The sequence below is a fragment of the Phoenix dactylifera genome, chromosome 6 (genome assembly GCF_051530095.1).
Source record: "Phoenix dactylifera cultivar Ajwa chromosome 6, Ajwa_hap1_PhDact_Kaust_v1.1, whole genome shotgun sequence".
NCBI classification, from domain to species: domain Eukaryota; kingdom Viridiplantae; phylum Streptophyta; class Magnoliopsida; order Arecales; family Arecaceae; genus Phoenix; species Phoenix dactylifera.
The window spans coordinates 32,131,877-32,154,046 of NC_143195.1; the positions used below are offsets into that span (position 1 = coordinate 32,131,877).

At 37.2% G+C, this 22,170-nt stretch overlaps 1 protein-coding gene across 21 annotated transcripts in view; it reads left to right on the forward strand.

Annotated features, from left to right (window-relative positions):
* The window catches only part of LOC103696712 (DNA topoisomerase 4 subunit B (DUF810)), a 56,264-nt gene extending 36,913 nt beyond the window's left edge, over nt 1-19,351 (forward strand). For 14 of the 21 annotated variants that reach the window (XM_088723696.2, XM_088723691.2, XM_088723699.2 and 11 more), the window contains 9 exons: nt 3,907-3,973; nt 4,966-5,094; nt 8,359-8,465; nt 8,628-8,705; nt 8,794-8,889; nt 10,176-10,271; nt 10,344-10,527; nt 12,208-12,373; nt 18,459-19,351. In XM_088723696.2, the coding sequence (XP_088579822.1) occupies nt 3,907-3,973; nt 4,966-5,094; nt 8,359-8,465; nt 8,628-8,705; nt 8,794-8,889; nt 10,176-10,271; nt 10,344-10,527; nt 12,208-12,373; nt 18,459-18,513 (978 nt within the window). In that variant the 3' untranslated portion in view covers nt 18,514-19,351. Of the gene's footprint in view, nt 1-3,906; nt 3,974-4,965; nt 5,095-8,358; nt 8,466-8,627; nt 8,706-8,793; nt 8,890-10,175; nt 10,272-10,343; nt 10,528-12,207; nt 12,654-12,941; nt 14,202-18,458 lie in introns of those variants that run through there. The other 7 variants (XM_039126618.3, XM_088723697.2, XM_088723689.2 and 4 more) reach the window with 4 other exon arrangements.
* The last annotated feature ends 2,819 nt before the right edge of the window (nt 19,352-22,170 follow it).

A 22,170-nucleotide genomic window follows, 5' to 3' on the forward strand; every position in this document is an offset into this window, starting at 1 on the left:
TGGAATGATCCAGTTTAGCAGGCAGGTTGTGGGTCAGCAACTCTACCATGGTTAACCTAATTCCTCATGGCAACATAAATAAATACATAAGTGCATAAATGTTAAAATTTTAAAAATTCTAAAAGAGCAAAATAGAAAAATATGAAAAAAAGTATAATAATAATTCAATTGTTTTTTAGCATTTACATAGTAAAATGATGATATTTCATATTATCGCATAAACACACACACAAATAGTACAATAATTCCAAAATGATCTTTGCACGCGTTCATATGTAAATAAAACTTTTATTTTAAGGTTTATAGAATCTTACTTTAATTCATAACAAAATCCACATAGTTCATAATCAGATTTATATGAATCAAGAAATCTTCATTTGAACCAAGATATTTCTGTGATCGAAAATTAAAAATATAAGCTCATGAAAAGGGATCAGATTCAGAAAAATGTGAGTGTGATATATGAATAAAAAATCTAAAAACAGATCCTGTTCACTGCTTGCTTCTTAATTAAATCGATAATTTAGATTCAATGATTCCATATCTCACAACATATCTATGTTTTCTGTAGCATTTGAAAAAACTTCATGATGTCAGAATAAATCTCAATATAAGGACATCATCCATGTCAACGTTATCTTACAAATTTCATGGCCTGCCAATGCCGGTGGCTGACCACATATGCAATGCTGGCTCCTCTGTGAAAACTCAAAGGAAATTCTATCTAACATACTCCCTTTCTCACGAAGCAAAAACAGATTCTTTGGTGGCAGTAAATCGTATAATAAGAGAAAGGCTGCACATAAAAAGAAAAGGGGAGCAGTCAGTAATAGCAAGCAGCAGTTTGTCCCATTCCTTTGAATTGAATGTTCATTCTTTAATGTCACAAACAAGACTCATACTTCAGACTTTGAACTTGTTGAGTCAGGAGCTGTAATCCGCAGCTTTAGAGATAGGGGCGGCAGTCACAGCATTGCCCTGTTAGAATGGGCTAGAGCGAATCTTTTTTTTTCCACTTTGACTTCGCACTCACCGGGCAATAATCACGATGAAGCATCCAGGGAGAATCATGGGGTAGGTGAGAGGCCTCAGAGTGAAGTCGTTGTAACGGAACTCAAGACCCAATCCGCTCTCTTCCCTCTCGGTCTATGACTCGGGGTCCCTCCCTGTCTGAAAGAGCATCACGGAAACTGAGCTCGTCCGGTTTAGGGGGAAACCATTCGAAAAAGGAAGGTTAACCTCCACTACTCGTTGTCTATGAGTGGAATCGCCCGTCCAACCTTATAGGAAAGAACGTTAGCGGGACTGCCGTACTAGAAAGAGGATTCGTTCGGAAAAGCCATAATCCTATGTAATTCAAGTTATGGAAAGAGAAGCTGCACGGGAATGACCCATATCATAGGAGTTTTTGGTTGACAGATTTAGGTGTCCAGATAGCTGTGGCCGCAATTGGCCACTCCACAATGGTTGGTGACTAACAGTGGCCAATTGATGGGTCCAAAGTCCAAATGAAAAAAGGCCAACTGGTGGAGTAGAGGAGAGGGGGAGAAGCCTCCGGCTATCAGTGACCAAACAGCAGCAAGCAACGGTGAAGGATGGGGATGGCAGAGGACAAGGACCATGCTGTCACTCCCCAAAACTAGGGCATCGAATAATTGAGCGCCCTTGCCCTGCTACTTTCCCAAACACACCGAATCCCTTTTAGGTTTTTCATTTTATAAAAAGAAAAACATTATTAACTCGGGTGGGTGGAAGGTGGGTTAACCTATTCTGGGTTGACCAGTTCAGCTGCTCGACCCAGCAAGTCAAATGGGTTTCAGGGAATAGCAGGTTCTCAATTCGCTCGACCTGCCAATGGCTGCCGGTGCACGGTCAGGCGCGTTGACTTGTTCAATTGGAGAGTGTCTCTAAATGTGCTTCGGACTGTCACATGGAGAAGTGACATTTCTATGCACTGCAGTAGCATTTTCGGTTCTATATAAACTTGGGCATCGTTTAAATACTGTCTTAACATACTAAAATGGTTGATCCTCTAGCCTCAAGGAAGGCTCTTTGCAATTGCAACTTGAATACTTGAATGTACTTCAGACTGAATTGTTTGCACTAAAAACTACATCAAGGATTCAAGAAAAATCACTATTCGACAATTATTGTTTTTTGTATATGTGAATTTTTTCAGCAGTCTGTCAACCTACGAGCTGTGCTACCGGGAGTTTCTGCTATATTTAGTAGCTGTTTTTAGAGATTGGTGAAGAGGTGGACTAACAATGAATTCCAGTTGCTATGATAATGTGAGGTGAGGTGGAAAAGAAATTGAGATATAGGTATCAATATAACTTCACAAAACGTCATCTTTCTTATACCCTTAAGCTAATTGGCATGTTTGAATGAAAAGCATGTACATTAAATGACCTTTATAAATTATTTCATTTAATTTTTTTATACAATACTTAACATATAGAGTTTAGTTGAAATTTTTTCTTCCTATGCCTCCCAAATATCCTTGTTCTTCCTGTTGCCAATTCAGACAATTGGATGTCTGTGAATCCAATTCTCGTGTTCATGCCCATGCAACACTATTTGAGGGCATGCAAACTACTGTTACGTTAGTTTAGCGACTTTGGAGCCAACCTGTAAATCATGGCCAATATGGTAGAATGAATGAAGCATGCAACATTACTGGGGTGGACTTCAAGTAGGATTAGGATGTCTAAAATGGAGGAAAGTAGGAAACCATTATTAGCATCGATCCAAATTTAGAATAGAGATAACAACATTTTATGGGTTCCTATCATTTCAAAGAGAGTTGAACAACAAATCTGGTAGTGAGATTTGAGCTTAAATACAATTGATGTACATGTTTGGAAGTCTAAAATGGGAATTCACCCATCTGATTATGATCCATTCTGCAACATGGGGGAAAAAAACCAAGATCTCTTACCTGTTCATTGAATGGTTACAAACGGATTTTTTCCCCAGTAACATGCCATGTGAAAATGCATGGTGGACAAGCAATTGAGGACCTATACTATTAACTGTGGTTTGGATATCGTAAAGCGCGTGGACCAAAATTTTATGGGTCTGAAATCTGAATTCTTCGGATGGTAGAGCAAATCTAGGCAGGTATCATGTTGGTAAAAAGTATCTTTTCTGTCCTTTTTGCATAGAAGAAATGCATAGGAAGAAACTTCCAGAACAATTCACTTTTGGTTAGTTGGTTCAAGTCCTATTGGTTCAAAATACATGGTGAGCCACCTCAATATAGAATCCGCGCCACCAATCATGTTCTACAGCATCTAATTTATGTAAAATCTAAAATCATGAAAGAGGTTTCTTCCTATCAAGGGATAAGATTTTTTAATAATAACAAACTAAATAATTTAATATAATTTCTATTTCATAAATACTCGATCTGATAGGATTTTAGTCAGTATTGATGTTTAGATCATCGTTGATGATGGTTTGATATGGTCTTCTTAATTCATGCACTCTAGCACTACCAGCCATTTAATGCTTTAGTTGGTGCATTAACAAGAAAATTGAACTTATGATTTTGGCTTTTAGACTTATAAAACTTTTATATTATGTATATAATGTGGATTCTTAATTTTTGTTGTCCTGTTGTTGGCCTGGAAATTAGGTGATGGTAACATGCTGTATCATGCCCAGCTGTGCTGTTACTTCATTGCATTTCACAAATTAAATATTTTTATTTTCACAGTCAGGGATCATTTTTTTTTAAATTATAACATAGACGAAATTGTCAAAGTTAGTATGCATCTCTATGTAATATAACATTTGAAAAAACACTCAACAACTCTTGCTTATTTGTTTCAAGTTCGCCTCATAAACTTGTAATGTTATATAGCATTTTCTTAAAGTTTTGTTTTATTCATAAATATGCAGTACATACGAGATCAACTTGATACACTAGAAGATTCTGTAAAGCAATCTTGGGAACTTGCTCAATCAGGTAACTATCTCAGTATTTTGGGGATATTTCAAATTGTTATTTTTATTAGATTCGATTCATATTTACGAGGTTTTAAATACCATGGAACAAGGCCATCCGGGTTTTGCTATGTAACGGAACGCCTCATGTCCCTACACTTGGGATGCTGGATGTCTTATCCTGGTCCATTTCCCAACTCCTATCCTGACATTCAGGATGGTGGATATCTTGTCCTAGTCCATTCCGACTCGTCCCATCCCAACATTCAGGATGGTAGGATGCCCCGTCCTACCAGTACTTAAAACCTTGTATGAGGGACTGTAAATATTTAATGATGAGAAAAAAAATCATGTTCAACTGAGTTTATAATGAAGAAAAAATGGATAGATACGTGCGATGCTTGGAACACAGTTATTATACCTCATCCATGTCCATTATGGCAACAATTTGCTTAATTCAAATGCTAAATCTAATTTGATATAACGAATTATTATGATTTGATTTTGCTTTTATTAGGTCTTCTTTATTGTCATGAGGCTGTTGGAATTAGAGAATTGCCTTCCCAGACGCACAACTCACTGTACACTAGTTTGTTCTAGACATTTAACTTCAGTTTTTTTGTCTTTGTTCTTTCTCTTCTTTCTCTTATTTCTTTTGCCTCCTTTCTTTGTTCTTTTCATGGTAAAAAGAGAGATACTCTTTGACCTTTTTTTACCTTGTGGAATTTCTCTCAATCTTTCCTTTCTCATTTATCTTACATTTAATGAGTCTTTTTCTTTCAGGTTGATATATGGCTAATCGTACGATTTTGTTAGTGATATCTGAATGCTAATTGCTATTTGATTCCAATCATTTTCTTTTCTGGTTAATGTTGGCCTAATATGTTCTGATCCATCTAATGTGTATCTCAGTGTCGTGACAAGCATAGCCAATGTTTCTGGGGTAGCATCTCTAAGTCGATTTCTTAATATTTGCTGCAGTTTTGACATTGTCAAATTGCTTGTCTTGTGCAGGTCAAACTTTTGGAGCTGCTAAGCAAGATTTATCCATATCTAGTGAACCAGTTGACGAACTATTTACTATTTTCGATGACATCAGAAGAAGTGCAGTAGATGCAAGTGATACAATTACTGACTTCATTGGTAAGCTACCAATTTGTTTACAATACATCATTGCATTGTTTGCTAACAGGGTACTTTGTTTTTCTTTTGAGAAAAAAATTATTTTGAAGTATTCTGCATCAGAATTATTGCTATTGGGAAATGTACATATACATAATCTTTTATTAAACACAAAGGGAGAATGGTTAGCAGATGGTGAGGAGGTTCTTCATATCAATTTTATATCCTCCAGGTAACCATTTAAAACAGAAAGTTGCAGGGAAAAGGAACATGAAAGATGAGAGTAGGGCTGACAAAACTCAAGCCAAACCCACCAACCTGCCCGAACCTGCCAGTAAAAAACTGGGTTTGTGTTTCATGACCCAGCAAATCAGGGTTAAACAGAACCTACCTGGTCAAATATGTAATGGGTTTGGATTAAGCATCCAGACCCGGTTGGGTCACTAAATTTTTGATTTTTGAATAAAAATATATATAAAAGACTGCTGTAGGACTTGAAGTCCAAGAATTCTTTGCCTTTTTTTTTCCTTCCTTGTTTCTTCTTTCTTTAGGGGTGCAGGGTAAGGGATCAAGAGGTTAAGGCCTTCTCTTCAAGCACAATCACTCCCATCACCCAGCTTAGCTGCTGCACCATGAGCATTTTTGGTTCTCTACAATTTTGTTGGTTTGAAATCAGTGATCTTTCAAGATCTTGTTTTTGCAAATGATTGAGATTTCAAAAGTACTTATTATATAAGGTTTTGTATAATAAATTCTAGGTTGTTTGCTGAAATCGAGAACTTTTCATGGATTAGGATTGATTTTCCTTTGAACTTACTATTCTAGAATATATTATTTTCTCTGATTCAAGTGATTCTTTTCTATCTCTCCACCGATTTCCTAGATTCATATTAAGTCCCAGAAGGACATCTCGTCGGCCGTCTGGTGGGGCACCATCCCAAGTGTCAAATTGGACCGTCCCATGTCGCCCCAGAATACCGTTCGGTTCATGATCTGCCGAACCAGGCCGAACCGGTTGGCTGTGGCATGATATTTAAGATCCAATAATTTCCCAAAGTCTCATTGCTCTTTAGTTCAATAAGAGTTAAAGAGTCTCAAGAAACAAAAAAGTAAATTGAGGGAACATTTGTCATTAACATCACTAGCTTAGCTGGCATTAGAATATGCTCAAATTGAGGGCAAGTGGTAAAGTTAGCAATGCATGAAACGATACCTTGTATATAACAAAGTTTTGAAGATTAGATAATTAATTAGTATTAGGAGTCAATTGGTTGATAATGTGCAATCTCCTGACAAGCTTTCTATGTAGCTGATCACTGTCACCGGGCATTAGGCCAATGTTTTGAGAGAACTTAACAGGAGTACGATATCTGGCTGCACTTCGATTATTTGTAAGCAGGCACAATGGATGAGGTCTATCAGATACTTCCTCTATGTTCTAGCGTAAATGAGCATCGCTATTTTAAGCAACCTGAGGATAAGATTTCAGTGGAGTCAAGGTCCATTGCAAAATGGTAGAGGTGGTTCTTGAATATGAGGTGCATTGTTGCTAGTGATAAGCAATCCATCCACACCATTGCCTAACTAAGCTTGAATATTAAAACAGTTATGCAGAAAAGGCATGATCATGCTTAATATGGTACAGTTACCTACCATCATTGCCTAACTAAGCTTGTGAAACCGAGCCTAAGAAGCATATCTGAGATAGTAGAATGCTCATATAATACACATGCTGAGGAAAATATGAAGGCATGGAAGTGGCTGCAAGTAGGCCGCCTTAAGTAGATCACTTTGAAGAAGCACATTTTTCTCTGGTAATAAATTTAGCTGCTAAAAGTTTACCATCGTAGTAGCAAGTTCATGAATAGTAATCATGTTGGTAATAAGTGCAAATGTCATATAATACTGGTAGCAAATGAAACAATGCAGGGTGAAGCAGCAAGCCATGAAACACATTTTTTTGTGTTCCGTGTGCATCCAGGATCGGACTGACTTAATCTTTGACTCTGTGATAAGTTATAGGCGCGTCCTTAGGTAGAAGAGAACAAGAACCTAAATGTGAATGCATTAAGTTTATTAATTCCTTAAAGGTAGCTTGCTACCTCTTGAGTACTTGTGGCTATGGATTTAAGTGCCAATATCTATGGCATGCATGATAGTACCATGCAAATGCCTTACTGGCATGTAGCAGTAGCAGGGTAGCTGTAGCACTTGGTATGTTGCTGTGCTAATGCTTGTCGACCATTAGCACCACTCGGCACGGCATGGTACATATCATGCTAGCAACTGGCGGACACACCATCTGCATGTAATAAACATTCTTGCTTTGGTCTCAGTTTGATGCCTTCGGTAGGCATGAAATAATTATTGAATATAGCTGGTGGTAAAAAGAGTAGCCATCAGTGGCAAGAAAGATTGTTTTGTTGGGTAGACAGTGATCATTAAGCAGGTAACAAAGCTAAAATGAATGGCAAAAGTACCAGGACTAGCAACAAGAGCAAATAAAACAAGATTGCGCCGGAGGCTTTCTTGATGGTTGCCAACAGTTATAGATGTCTATGGTAAGAGGTGGATGATATGGTCTAGTAGGTACCATGGCAATATCCCATAGAGAATGACTGGAGTATATTGAGAAAGTGGTGGCAGTTGTGGCATTGAAAAGTGAAGGATATTAGTGGCATTGAAAGAGGTGAGATAGTTGTACTAACATTAGATAGCCAGATCTAAAATACAGATATGGTGAGAAGATGGATGTAGTATGGCTCACCCATGCTTAATACAAAGTTACAAAACTAGCCTCACCCTGTATCTGAAAAACTAAAACAGAGAAAATAAACTAGTGGTGTGATGGATCAGCACTTAGTTCCCACAAACTACACTAAAAAAATAACATTATATAAGAAGAGGTACTCTTAACTAGTCATTATTAGTCTGTATCCGATAGTTTTGAGCTATATGGTGAGCATAATGATTTTTTACTACTATAAGTGGGGTTCAAATTCTACTAATTATGTGCTCTGCTGGTAGTTTGTATGTTGCTCACATTACTATATTTTTAAAACTTAATGTATTCACTTTATTCTCCCAACTGAGGGGGGAAAAACTTTGCATTAGGCATTTAATAGAACCTGTTGCACTTTGCCATTGTAAATAGAATTGATAACTATTCTAGAAAGGATGTTAATGAAGGAAGATACCTGATATAATCAGGATTCTTTCTTTCATCGAGTATTGGTTGAACATATGGCTAAATCACTTTTCTAAATTAGATTTTTTGTGTTCCAGGAGCAAGGGTCATATTTTGGGACATGAGAGATTCCTTTCTTTTCTCATTATATCAAGGCAGCGTTGAAAGTGCTCGCTTCGAAATTTTTATCCCATTACTTGATGGAGTAAGTAGATAAAATGAGAAAGCAATCCTGCTTCTTTATTTACTGTTAGAGCATCATTGTAGATCATGATTTCTTCTTCTGGAGATGTTCATCAATTTGTCCATTCCTGTATTACCATTTTTCAGTAGCTTTATCAGAAACTTGCATAAATTTGCCTTGTAGGTTCTTGACTACATATGTGATCTAATCATTGATACACTTCGGGATCAAGTTGTTTCAAGCATTTGTCAAGCATCAATGGTATTGGTATTTTTCTTCATTTGGCAATAAAATAGTGAATTGGTAGCATTGATTTGATCTGATCCTTTCTATATTTCTCATATAATAGGAGGGCTATGTGTGGGTATTGTTGGATGGAGGCCCATCCCGTGTGTTTTCTGACTCTGATGTGACAATGATGCAAGAAGATTTAAATGTCTTGAAGGTAAGCACTCCAACAAATGCACATTGATATCTAGAATCCTTCACATTGATCAATGACATTTTATTTGAAAATATATATATAAGCTATGTCGTCTGTGGTGTTTTAATCTACTTTATTAGGATTTATATTTGCTTCATCTACCTTTTAGAACCCTTGTTCTTGGAAGTCTAGCATTTTGTCTCCCATCATTATCTTTCTTGGTGTCGGAGGCTTCTAATTTGCAACTTCTCAATGTCAAGAGGAAAAAGGAACTTTTGCATTTGACAGTCTAGATCACAATCTTGACAACAAGACTGCAAGGTGATCATTTGCTATTATAATGTCTGTGCAGGGTTTTCACTCAGTCATTGGGATTTTAAATATTAAGTAGAGGACACCTGAGTTATTATCTTTCATTTAAGTACTATTGTAGTCCATCTCACAAGAGTTTTTATACTTTCCGAAGCATGCTTTTGCAGTTATGTGATGTATGTTACTTATAAGCAGTGATTTAAGGGAGTAAAAATTGTTCAACGTTCTCACCTTTTCAGTTTTGCTGTTTCCTGTGTTTGCCTTTGTGGTTTGCACGGTTCTGTCCTCCAAGGAAAAGATGTTCTCCAATGATATCATCATGTATGTAGCAAACCAAATATTTGAGAAGTCATAAAGGTACTCAAAAGTTTGAACAGTGATACTAGAAATGCTAGTAAATATGACTATGGGATCTGTTATAAAAACAAAATTTACACACACACACACACAGAGGTATATAAGTATGTTTATAGACAGAAAAATAAATCATTTTCGTACTTGAAGGTTTACTGCAAGGTTTCTACCAATTTTCAACATCTTTTCCGCTGATTAATGAATGTGAATATGCTGCCATTTCTTGTACATGATAGTGAGCCATTCCTATTTACTTGTTGCATGTTCTTATAGATAATCTTAGTCTAGGAAGAATACCTTTTTCATTTGCAGCTACCTAAGCAACAAGACAAATCATAAGGTTATTATGGCTAATCTTTGGCATTGTATTCTTGGCTTCTTGTTGCATGAAGAATGACATATATAAAGGAGTTATATATGATGTTTTGAAGCGATTGTATTCATTTGTTCCATCTTTATCCATTTCTGGTATTTTGTTCTTTTAACTGTGTCATGCACTCATGCTTTTCTATCCATTATGTAATCATCAATTGTTTGGTTGCTGTCTTGAAAACCATTATCTCAAAGTGATATATTTCAAAGTTTTTTTCCTTGTCATTTGACATTGTTGTTTTATGTACTGATGGGAAGATCTGTTCTAGGATTTTTTTATAGCAAATGGACAAGGCCTCCCTCATGTTATAGTTGAGAAGGACGCAAGATTAGCTCAACAGATCATAGACTTGTATTCCCTGAAGGTCTGCCGGTTCCTGGATGTTTTTTAGCTTATTCCTTGAGTGTTTCTAAATATATCTGACTTCTTATTTCAGGCCAGTACCATTATTGAAATGTTGATGAGTGCAAGTGAACATGTCTCCTATTATCCCGAATCTAAAAAACCTGGACAAAGATGTGCAAATGATGCTGAAACATTACTTCGAGTTTTATGTCATAAGAAGGATGAAGCAGCCTCTAGGTTCCTAAAAGTGCATTATAAGCTTCCCAAGTCTTCAGGTGAGTACAGGGTCATATCCAACTTATACAATGTAGTCTCTTATTGGTAACTATGTTGTCATCTCAATTTAGATACCCCACTTGTGCATATGAACCTGTGATGTTTCCATGTGCATGGTCTGTATTTGTTTTTTTTAAGGTTATTAATGTGTATTGCAATGTAGCCGCATTCCAGTATCTTTTATGTTTCTCATCTACATAACCTTTTGCATGTAGTTTATAATTTATCGTCAATCTATTTTTTGCATAATCATCTGTTTTCAAGATGGAACTACATCAGATTCTGCAAGTTGTTTTCCTACATACATTCTTTACTAACATAGCCGCATAATATATCAGAGACTATTGCTTACTGAAAGTTGCATATAGAGCTACTGCATTAGTACATTCAATGACTTGCTCAGAAGCAGGAGCATCTAAGTAGACTCCTGAATAATAGAATAATTATTTGTTAGCTGTATGTAAAGTTAAACTTAGTTGTTCTATCTTGGAATTCTTGATTTAAGGATTATAGAACAAAAGAATACATCCTCAGTTAGTTGGACAAGGATGTATGGTTATGGTTATCGTGGAACAAAACAATGCAAAGTATAGCTATTGGCAATCTTAGGTTGCTGGCTCCAACATATGGTTGGAAAAGATAAATTTGTTATTCAAGAAAGTTAATCAGTGGAGAAGAAGATGAAGCTCATCTGGATTCAAATAATTTAATGAGAAAAAAACACCAATAAGTAGGGTCACCTTTAGGTAGAATAACTCATGAACAATTTTCATGGGGGGTAGGCAACCTGACATTTTAGTTGTCTGTCAAAACACCTCTATAATACCTTCAAAATTCTGAACGGACTTTGGTTGCATAATGAGATGGAAGACAGAGTTATTGAATTTTAATGGCTGCCACTAAAATTCTGTCCTAGCATGAGATTTTTTTTTTTTGTCCATAAATGTGATGTGAACCAGAACATTGGTGGATTCAGTGAGAGTGAAACTTAGATGAAGCTTAAAGAAATCAATTTCCATGAAGAGGTGCACGATAATGTCGATGACATGTGTTGCCTGCCGGAAGTTTGAGGATAATTAAACTGTTCCCTGTGTTGCTCATGTTGTCTATGCTGACGTCAGGTGGAGAACCAGAGTACCGGACTTCCGCCTCTTCACTAGGATCTTTTTCAGACTACTTCTCTGTTTATTTTTCTGTTCAAGTTATTGTCCTTGACTTGAATGATTGGGTTCCAAAGCAGTCATCCTCTTAGTCACTTCCTCTATATTTTGGTGCCAGATAATTATATTTTTACTTTCCCTGATGTTACAGTCTGGAAGATGGTATGATAATGTTTTTCTCTTTTTTTTGTGGACCTAATGTAGAACTATACAGGAGCATCTGTTCCCTCTTCATGTAGAACTATACAGGAGCATCTGTTCCCTCTTCTGGGTGTCTTCAAGCCTACTAACATTGCCTTTGAAATCTGTGTCTATATTTGTGTTCAATCTCCAATTTAGGTATCAGAATAAATTGTAATTCCAAGATCCTTGAAATTATTTTGGTTGTTTTAGTTTCAACATTTTCATATTTCTTTGCTCTTGTAGATGTTTTAGATGATGTAACATCTACATCCTTTTTAGAATCCCTGTCATGAAGCGAGTGGAAAACAACACTCACTAGTTAAGCATTTTCTGCAGACTATGAAGATGTTCTTGGAAAGGAGCCAGCATTAAAATCTTCCCTTATAGAAGACGTGCTCAAAAGTAACACTTCGTTCAACTGGACAGAAAAGGGCCAGAGAGGCTTTAGGATGATGAAGAAAAAATTTCAGGAAGCAACATCTGAAATCCGGCATGCACCTTGGTAAGCAATTGTTACTGGTTTTCATTTGCTTATACAGATCCAGTTAAAATTGTCAGAATTGTGAAAATGAAAGAGAGTTTTCTTCTTTCTGGGTTTTTTTCTGATTGTTTTCGAATAATGATTAGGAATATCAGGTTCTGTATATTAGTTTTTTTTTATAGTTAATACCAGTCTTTTGTTAGATCATTTGACCAAACATTTTCAACTTTCAGAATAATTTGAATATCTGAGAGAAGTCAGAACAATTATCATGTTTTAGTCAAATTGTTTGTTTTTATCAGTTCAGGCTGTTCAGCATTGTTTATCATAGATATAAAATTATGAGAATGGCTTTTTTCTACAGTAGGATTATCTTTTAGGTGATAGAACCATGCTTCTAAAGTAGATAACAAATGATATATAAGTAGCCATCGAGTTTAGAGTTCATCCATTGCATGAAATAATCTTAAATGGTAGTGTTAGAATCTCTTTCCATAACCTAGAGTGCTGCCCCAAATCAATACTTGCCCTTTCGTACTTCAAGCTTAATAATGCTTGTGCCACTGCTCTCTGTATCATGATTCTACAGATGGCTAATCAGCTTCCAAGGAACAACCAGCTCAGTCTCACTTATAAATGATAAAAATGACCCCTAGATAGTTGTACATGCATGAAGGCATTTTTGTCATCTGAGCGATGCAATGAATAATTTTTTCAGCATTGTTTCATTTTTTTAATGCATTGATTGCATCTATCAAATGTCAAAACTATCCCATACAAGTATATCTATTTACTGCAATGCCTAAGGTATTTTTATGATTTATATATGTGGAAACAACCAAGTTGGTTATTTCCTAGAAATAAAATAAACATCTCCATATCTGTATGCATGTATATGGGCACCCAGAGAGTAGCCCATATCTGTATGCGTTGTTTAAACCACTTAGTATTATTACAATTATTAGTATTATTGCTATTTTAATAATATTAATATTTTTAGTAGCATTACTATTATTAGTACTATTACTATAATTAGTATTGTTACTATTAGTATTGTTACTGTTGGGGGAATACGGTTTCCCCCAGCAATATAGTAACCCCGCCTCTAAAAAAGGCCGCATAACCTCCGACCTTGGACGACTGAGGTCGGCGTCTGACCTCCGAACGTCCGACCTGGAGAATTTCCGACCCCAGAGGTCTGTCCTTGTCGACCATCTACTATGGCCGAACCCCTCCGAGGTCCGGCCGAGGGCCATATCCTGCCACTGCCCCAGCATTTATTGCGCATGACCTCTGCAAATCCTCGGTTCACTCAACAATTAATGCGAATCTTCGGCCTACTCAACTATTAATGCAAATCTCCGGCCTACTCAACAATTAATGCGCACTTCCGGCCTACTCAACAATTAATGCGCACCTCCGGCTTACTCAACAATTAATGTGCATGGCTCCTATTATCTACGGACCCATGGCTCTCTACGGCAAATCAGCTCAGCGGAGTCCAGTCAATCGTGATAAGTCTCTGATCTCGGCCTTACCTCCGACACCAATGCAATGATTCACCCGATCGCGTGCCAGCTCGGGTCGTACGACGGCCTCATTTCCGACATCAATGCAATGATTCATCCGATCGTTTGCCAGTCCAAGCAACATGCTGAGCCGTACGACGGCCTCGCCCCATCACGTCACAGGTAAACCGACCCCCCTATAAAAGGGAACCCTTGCTTCTCAAAGGGGGGTGGGACACAGAAAACTCGAAAAATATTGTTCTCCTCTTTCTCCTGTGAACACAGATTGCCCCCCTTCTGACTTAAGCATCGGAGGGCCGGCGCCGGAAAATCCGGCCACCGGCTTTTCTGCAGGCACCCCGACGGAGGACGCCGCCCGCCGACGGACCGCCGCTCTCCTGTGTCCACCGCCGCTCCCCCTCCTCGACCGACGATCGCCCTCGGGTCCAATTTCCAGCAACAGTTACTATTATTAGTATAAGTATTATTTTTAGTATTATTACTATTTTTAGTATTATTATTATTATTGTACTCTTACTATTATTAGTATTATTACTAGTTTAGTATCATTACTATTTTAGAATTATTATTATTACTATTATTTATATTATTAGTATTATTACTATTATTAGTATTTTTACTATTATTACTATTATTAGTATTATTACTGTTATTAGTACTATTACCATGACTATTACTAGTACTATGACTAACTATTTTAGTAATATTAATATTTTTAGTAGCATTACTATTATTAGTACTATTACTATAATTAGTATTGTTACTATTATTAGTATAAGTATTATTTTTAGCATTATTACTATTTTTAGTATTATTATTATTATTGTACTCTTACTATTATTAGTACTCTTACTATTTTAGTATCATTACTATTTTAGAATTATTATTATTACTATTATTTATATTATTAGTATTATTATTGTTATTAGTATTATTACCATTATTAGTATTCTTACTATTATTACTGTTAGTAGTATTATTACTGTTATTAGTACTATTACTATGACTATTACTAGTATATTACTATTAGTATTACTATTATTACTACTATTATTACTCTTGGTACTACTCCTACTGCTGCGACCACTACTATTGCTACTGTTATTGCTGTTGCTGCTACTACCATTCTTACTACTATTATTGCTACTTCCACCACTACCGCTACTTTCACCACTACCACTACTACGACTACTACCACTACTACGACTATTACTGCTACTGTTATTGCTGCTGCTGCTGCTGCTGCTGCTGCTATTATTACTACTATTACTACTATTACTGCAATGTAATATAATATTATTATAATTATAACATAATATATAATATAATATAATAATAATCTAATATAATACAGCAATATAATATAATATAACAAATTATTATTAGAATCTAATCTCATAATAGATTATATGATATTATTATTAAATATTATTATATATATTTAATAATAATATAATATTATTATAATATAATCATATAATAGAATATAATGTAATGTAATGTAATCTAATATATTATCTTGTATATTATTAATTGTATATTATAACATTATTATTATAATAATGTAAAATTATAGTTGTAATAATATGTTATATTATGCTTATAATAAAATATAAGAATATGTTATGTTATAATTATGTATTACTATAATAATATAATATATTATACTATTATAATAAAATAATATAATACAAGACAACATAATATACTATTAATTTATTATTATATTATAGTATAGTATAGTATATATATAATATATTATGATATGATATTGTGAAGACCCGAATTGGGCCCATCCTAGGGCCCAACGAACTGAAGTCGGCAAGGAGTGGTCTCCCCATCCTAGTGCCGACTTCAGTTGGGTCATCGTGGTCTCCCCACGATGACCACGCCGGCCGAACGGCCCGCGAATCCCCTGCAAGCCCCCTCTCTTCCCCTCTCTCTCTTCGTGAAGAGGGTTAGGAAACCCTCAGAGGAGCCCCATCCCTCCCCCATTCCTCTGAAATTTTGAAGCTTTCCCTTCATTTTTCTCTCTTCTTGAGATGATCGCCGGAGCCGTAGTCGTCGCCGGAGCCGCCCAACGCCGCCGGGGATTCATCGTCGACGACCGGAGGTGAGGAAGACAACCATCTATTTGTTTTTTTTTTAATTTATTATTATTTATTATTATATTTATTATGATTCTGTTTTAATGTCCCTAGTGATCTTTAACCTATGCTCTGATACTAATAAATCTGTCACGCCCCGAACCCGGGGCCCGGGGCGCGAGCAGACGCCGCGCACCTGCAGGGCGGACCCCGCAGGCACGCAAGGCAGATAAATCAGATCAACCATCAATAACTAATTAAAGATAAATTTCAGTTTTCATATCAAATGTCCATATATATACATAAGTCAAAAGAAAGTCCATATCTACTAGCTAAATACATCATGATCACTCCATCCCGTAATCCCTATAATCATATGTCATCACCTGCAAAAATGTAAATAATAGGAGTGAGCTAACAGCTCAGTAGGCAACATCATGCAATAAAGTCGTCATATAACATGTCGTGATGCATATAAAAGCAACTAAACTCATGAATCCAAAAATCCACATGATAATCCATAAACCCGATCCGAGACTCAAAATAACTCAACCGCATGACTACGGCCACATCACCCAATGGCATGGTTACACCGAAGTGCCAATACAACTCTCCGAAGAGCCGCTCCACTAAGCCAACGCACCACTGTGCCGCACCTCCTGGTGCCAAACTCACGCTCCACCGAGCCGCTCCGAAGAGCAAAACGCACCCCTGTGCCGCCACTATTCTATCATCGGTGGTCGCGGTGTCGGAACTAGCTCCTCAGTACAAGTCGACAGGGCCAACGTATCATCCCATTGGCGGGGCCTAGACTATAGTCACGCGGATTTTAAAAATCAATAAATCAACTTTCTATATCAAAGTCATAATCATACTCCCAACAGTAAAGCACATAACAATTTATGAAATTAAATATTTAATTCTAAATCTAACACATAATGCCAATAATAAATCATAGCATCGACATATGCAAGATACATGTTAAAATTCTACTTTAAAGCAATAGGTCACCTACCTGGGTTCGCTTAAAAATCCCTGCTACAGATATCACGAACTCCTGATTAAACATGAATATTAATTATTTAATTAATTAAGAAACATAATTTAAACTAATTTCAACCTCTTAAATTTCTAAGTTCATAAATCCAAGAATGGGCCCCCAAGATCAAACATATACCCTAAAATCAGAATCCTTTAAACCCAAGTCAATTGTGGCCCAAAACAGATTAGGCCCAATTGAACCAAACCGGATAATAGGTCCAGATCAGATTTCGGGCCCAACCCAAACCAGCCCACAGATCCAATCAGGCCCAACTCAGCCCAAAAATAGTTTCCTAGCCCAACCCAAACCAGGTCTGATCAGACCAGAACAAAACCCATTAATGGAATAGGTGGAACCGGTTCACAATATAAACCCGGTTCAAGATCTGGTTCACAAATAAGGCACGGATTTCAAAGCAAGGAAAAACTCAGGCCGAATTAAGAAGAAGAGGAAAGAGAAGAAGAAGAAGAAGAAGAAGAGGGAAAGGAAGAAGGGGGGGTGGCTAGTGGTTCCGGTCGGCTTTCGGCGGCCGACCGTGACCCTCGGCGGCGGCGCTCGGCCAGCCGCCGTCGGCTACCCCACCTTCACGAGCGGTGCCGGACGAGAAGAGGAAGAGAAGAAGGAGAGGAAGAAAGGGAGAAAAGGGAGGAAAGAGAGGGAGACCGGGGCTGGAAGCCCGGCCCCCGTTCACCCACCTCCGGCCGAACTCGTTTCGGCCGGATTGACCCCGGCCGGCCACCGTCGGCCGGCCGGATCTCACAAATCTTCCCCGAAACAGGGGAAGTGCAACCGGTAACATCACTCAATCCTCCCCCCCTTTAATTCCAAAAAAAAAAAAAACAAATAGATGGTTGTCTTCCTCACCTCCGGTCGTCGACGATGAATCCCCGGCGGCGTTGGCGGCTCCGGCGACGACTACGGCTCCGGCGATCGTCTCAAGAAGAGAGAAAAATGAAGGGAAAGCTTCAAAATTTCAGAGGAATGGGGGAGGGATGGGGCTCCTCTGAGGGTTTCCTAACCCTCTTCACGAAGAGAGAGAGGGGAAGAGAGGGGGCTTGCGGGGGATTCGCTGGCCGTTCGGCCGGCGTGGTCATCGTGGGGAGACCACGATGACCCAACTGAAGTCGGCACTCCTAGGATGGGCCCAATTCGGGTCTTCACAGATATGATATAAGATGTAATCATGGGATTTGTTGGTGGGCATTTTGGTCATTAGAAAAGGTTTATTAAAATGAAAATAGCTTTCCGATATTGTTCAAAAAGCACTTGTGGGAAAAAGCTTCAAAATAGGGTTTTTTTGAAGTAAACCTTTTCAGTTTTATGGCAAAGCCAAAATAACTTTCTGATTTTTTTACTAATCGATCCCAAAAAAGTACTTTTGAAGAGCCAAAAAATATTTTCTGGTTTTTCAAAAGCTTTACCAAATTGGGCCTTAATCTGCTTGGTAGGTGCATAAAATGTAGCTGCTTATTTGCAACCTCCGCGCAGGAACTTTGTTGTTAGGATACACGTGCCATGGTTATGGCGCTTTTGAGGGGTGTCTCATCTTAATGATGTCAAAAGCGAAAGGAACTTGTCTTCGTGGTATATACTTGATGGATGCCCAAACAGCATCGCATCCCGATGAGAACCCTTCCAGGTAAAACCTAGGACCCACGAAGGCATTTCTTCCTCGTTATCGAGATATTTTTTTTCTGATTACTTTTTTTATGTTATATGGTAGTTTATAATTAGCTGCAATTGACGGCAAGAAACTTCCTAAACTGCTTCAATTTAGGACTGCAATTCGGATTGGCTGGGTCAGGTCGAGGGCAAACCGTAACCCAATTCTACCTCTAAATCTCCCAATTCTAACCCAACTCAATCTAATCTCAGGTTGGGATTTTCTCTAACCCCAAGCACATGCTAAGCTACATGGGTTGTGATATGCCATGCCAATTGAGTTAAACTGGATTGAATAGGAATCTTAGAACAGGAAAATAATTTGGGGCGTTTTTGTTCCAGCAACCAGATATCTCATATTCTGAACGTAGTCTAACACAGTCAATATGCTAATGCATAGCTCTAGTTTCTGCTATATCCTGGGATGATCCTAAGATAATAACCCAAATCATCCGTAATAGATGTATGTCCAAATGCGATAGATTGTTAGTGGAGAGAGAGAGAGAGAGATGCTTGCTTGCGATCCGCTAGACATAAGGTACAATAATGACGGAATCACAAAGCACACAAAGAGGCAAGATAAACAATATGCGAAAGAAGCAATGCAGTAAACCCAAAGAAGTAGCTTCCACATTATACTTCTACCAAGCCTTAGGCCCATTTGGGAGAGCTTTTAGAGTATCAAAAAGTACTTTTGACCATTCAAAAGCACTTTTTTATCATTTTTGGATAAAAAAGGGTGTTTGGTAAAAATTTTGAAAAGCTGTTTTAGCTTTTTCAGAAAATTAAAAACAACTGTTTGAGAGAAGCTTCATTTTGTGGCTTTCCGAAAAAGCTATTTTAAGCTTTGTCGGGAAGCTATTTCCAGTGCACATAGGCAGGGCGAAGTGGGATTTGTTATTCGGAACCCGTCTGCTAGGGTCGTGACCGTAGGGGGCAGTCAACTCTTCGACATATCGATTCCGGATGCGGAGCTGAGGGCTGCTTGGGCGGGCCTTCGTCATGCCCGGTGTGTTTTACGGGCCAGTTCCGTTGTCCTAAATAGGGACTCGACATTAGCTCGATCTGGAGGAGCCCAAGGGGTAATGGTTGTGTCCACCCTTTGCTCCGAGATATTTGGGCATTGGTGAGGGATGGAGGAGCCTTCCAGGCCAAGCATGTTTTCTGTGAAGCTAATGAAGCTGCGGACTGGGTGTTTGATTATGTAGCCAATCATTCTGGCAGTACTATGTGGACTGGAGATGGGGAGATGCCCTTGGTACTCCGGGATATTTTGTTTTTTAATTTTATTGGGTGTATCCGTACTCGTCGGGTATGATCCACCCGCCTTAACAAAAAAAAGGCAAAAAAAAAAAAGCATTTCTCCAAGGGTTTAAAATTGGTTTTTTTTTTTCTTTCCAAACTATCCGTAAACTATTAAAATCCAAGGATAATGTCTTTCTTTTATTAAAGGTATAATAGATATTTCACACAACTTTTCTATAAAAATATATACTTAACCAAACATAAGCTATTTTTATGATCAATTAAATATATTAAAATCATTTTTTAAATATTATTTTTAAGAAATTAGCTTTCAAAAAAAATATTTTTATGAAAAAAAAATTCTTTTCGCGAATCAAACGGGGCTAAGTATTTGGAGGCGCCACGAAGAAGGGGAGAATGAATATCGGAGGCAGGGATCCCAAGAATAGGGGAGGAATATCATTTCGTTTGCAAAACAAAGCAGGAGCCACCGGGAGGTTTGCAAAAGAAGAACCCTCTTCTCCTTCTATTTCGTTTTCGTTTTCATTTTCGTTTTCGTTTCTTCTTTTTCACCCGCCGTCCGGTGGATAGCTAATTGAGCCGGATCTAGGCCCCACAATAAGTTGATCTCTAACCCCAATGAATGTGTGATTACCGAAGACTGAGGTACATGGCCACAACTTTTTTAAAGTTGTCACATCCTGCTGAGAGGTAGTTCAACTAGATGACAGGTTGGCTTTCCTGACTAATGAGGATTAGTCATTAATAGCATCAGCTAAAACATGTACAAGATTGTCTTGAGTTTTGCAATGCTTTCAACTCTTAAATGGGCAGAATCTAGCTGGCAACCATAGGCTAAATAGACATTATTCGTAAAGAGCAAAAGTGTTTTAGTTTTTATTAACAAGCTAAACTGCAGAGAGACTCAGAAAGTAATCTAAAATGATGCTCTAAAATTTTATTTTCAATTGCATGACTAGAGTCCCAGATCAAACCTCTGCATATAAGGAAATATATGCCAAAGTCCTATTCCTTTGACTAACTTAGGTCCAGCCCTCATATTGGATGCATAATTGCCTAGTCCCATTTGAACCCATGGTCAATTACCTATGTAGCTAGGTAGACATACATGGAGTCACCAGCATGATCACCAAGTCTCATGAATTAGCCCCGTTTGTCTAGTTAGAGAGTTAAAAAGTACTTCTCTTGGAGGGTTAAAAGTTTTTTTTTGGGGTATAATTTTGAAGTACTTGATAAAAAATTTTAAATAAATTTGTAACCTTGAAAAGTTGATTGGTGAAAAAGTAAACTAAGGGAAGCTTCAAGCGGGAGCTTTTGGACAAAAGTCGTAATAGAAAAAACATGCAAAATTGTTTTCGCTATAATAAAAATTTTGTAGGGATAAAAATATTTATGCTGATTCTTCATAATATAATATAATATAATATAACATAATATAATATAATATAATATAATATAATATAATATAATATAACATGGTATAATTGAATTTAATTTATTATAAACCTCATATGATATATATATCCAGTCTCATAAACCTTGTATGGTATTTAAACCCTTTAGGTCCAACATGACATTGAAAAATAATTCAACATGGAAACTCTACATTTCAATTTTTAAAATCTTAACTTTAATAAATAAAAATATAATTTCATGTATTTTTAACTAGTGCAATTGCTACGATCTTTGGAGGTTGATACTGAGGATTGAATTTGCCCACACCCTAATTTCGGCCAGGATTCCTCCCACCCTAGTCCTAAAAAAGAAAAAAAAAAATACATACTCCTATATTTTAGCTATTATGGAATGTTAATTTGAATATAATTTACCAAGCAAATAAACTATTCTGCAGCCTTTAATATCTAACTTTTCGAATTTTATAAACTACATTGTTGAATTTATGGTATGTCTTCCTTTTTGGTATTCGTTTTGACTTCAAGGCCTACTGACAAGTAGAATGGTCATGGTTACCAAGGCTGAGAATTATTGGATAGAAGAATTAAGTTTGACAAAATGAACACTCATTAAAGTGGTCTGGTCATGGTCCAAAATAAATATGTTACTTTGGCGAAGCTTCTCACATTATAGCATTTACTAATTCGAACGTAACTATGAGCTTAATATAGAAAGCTATCTCAATTATTGATTATGTTCTAAATACATATTAATCTAAACTGTGACACCCAAAATACATATTTTGGGTCGACAATAAGACCTTCGTGGCAAGGAACG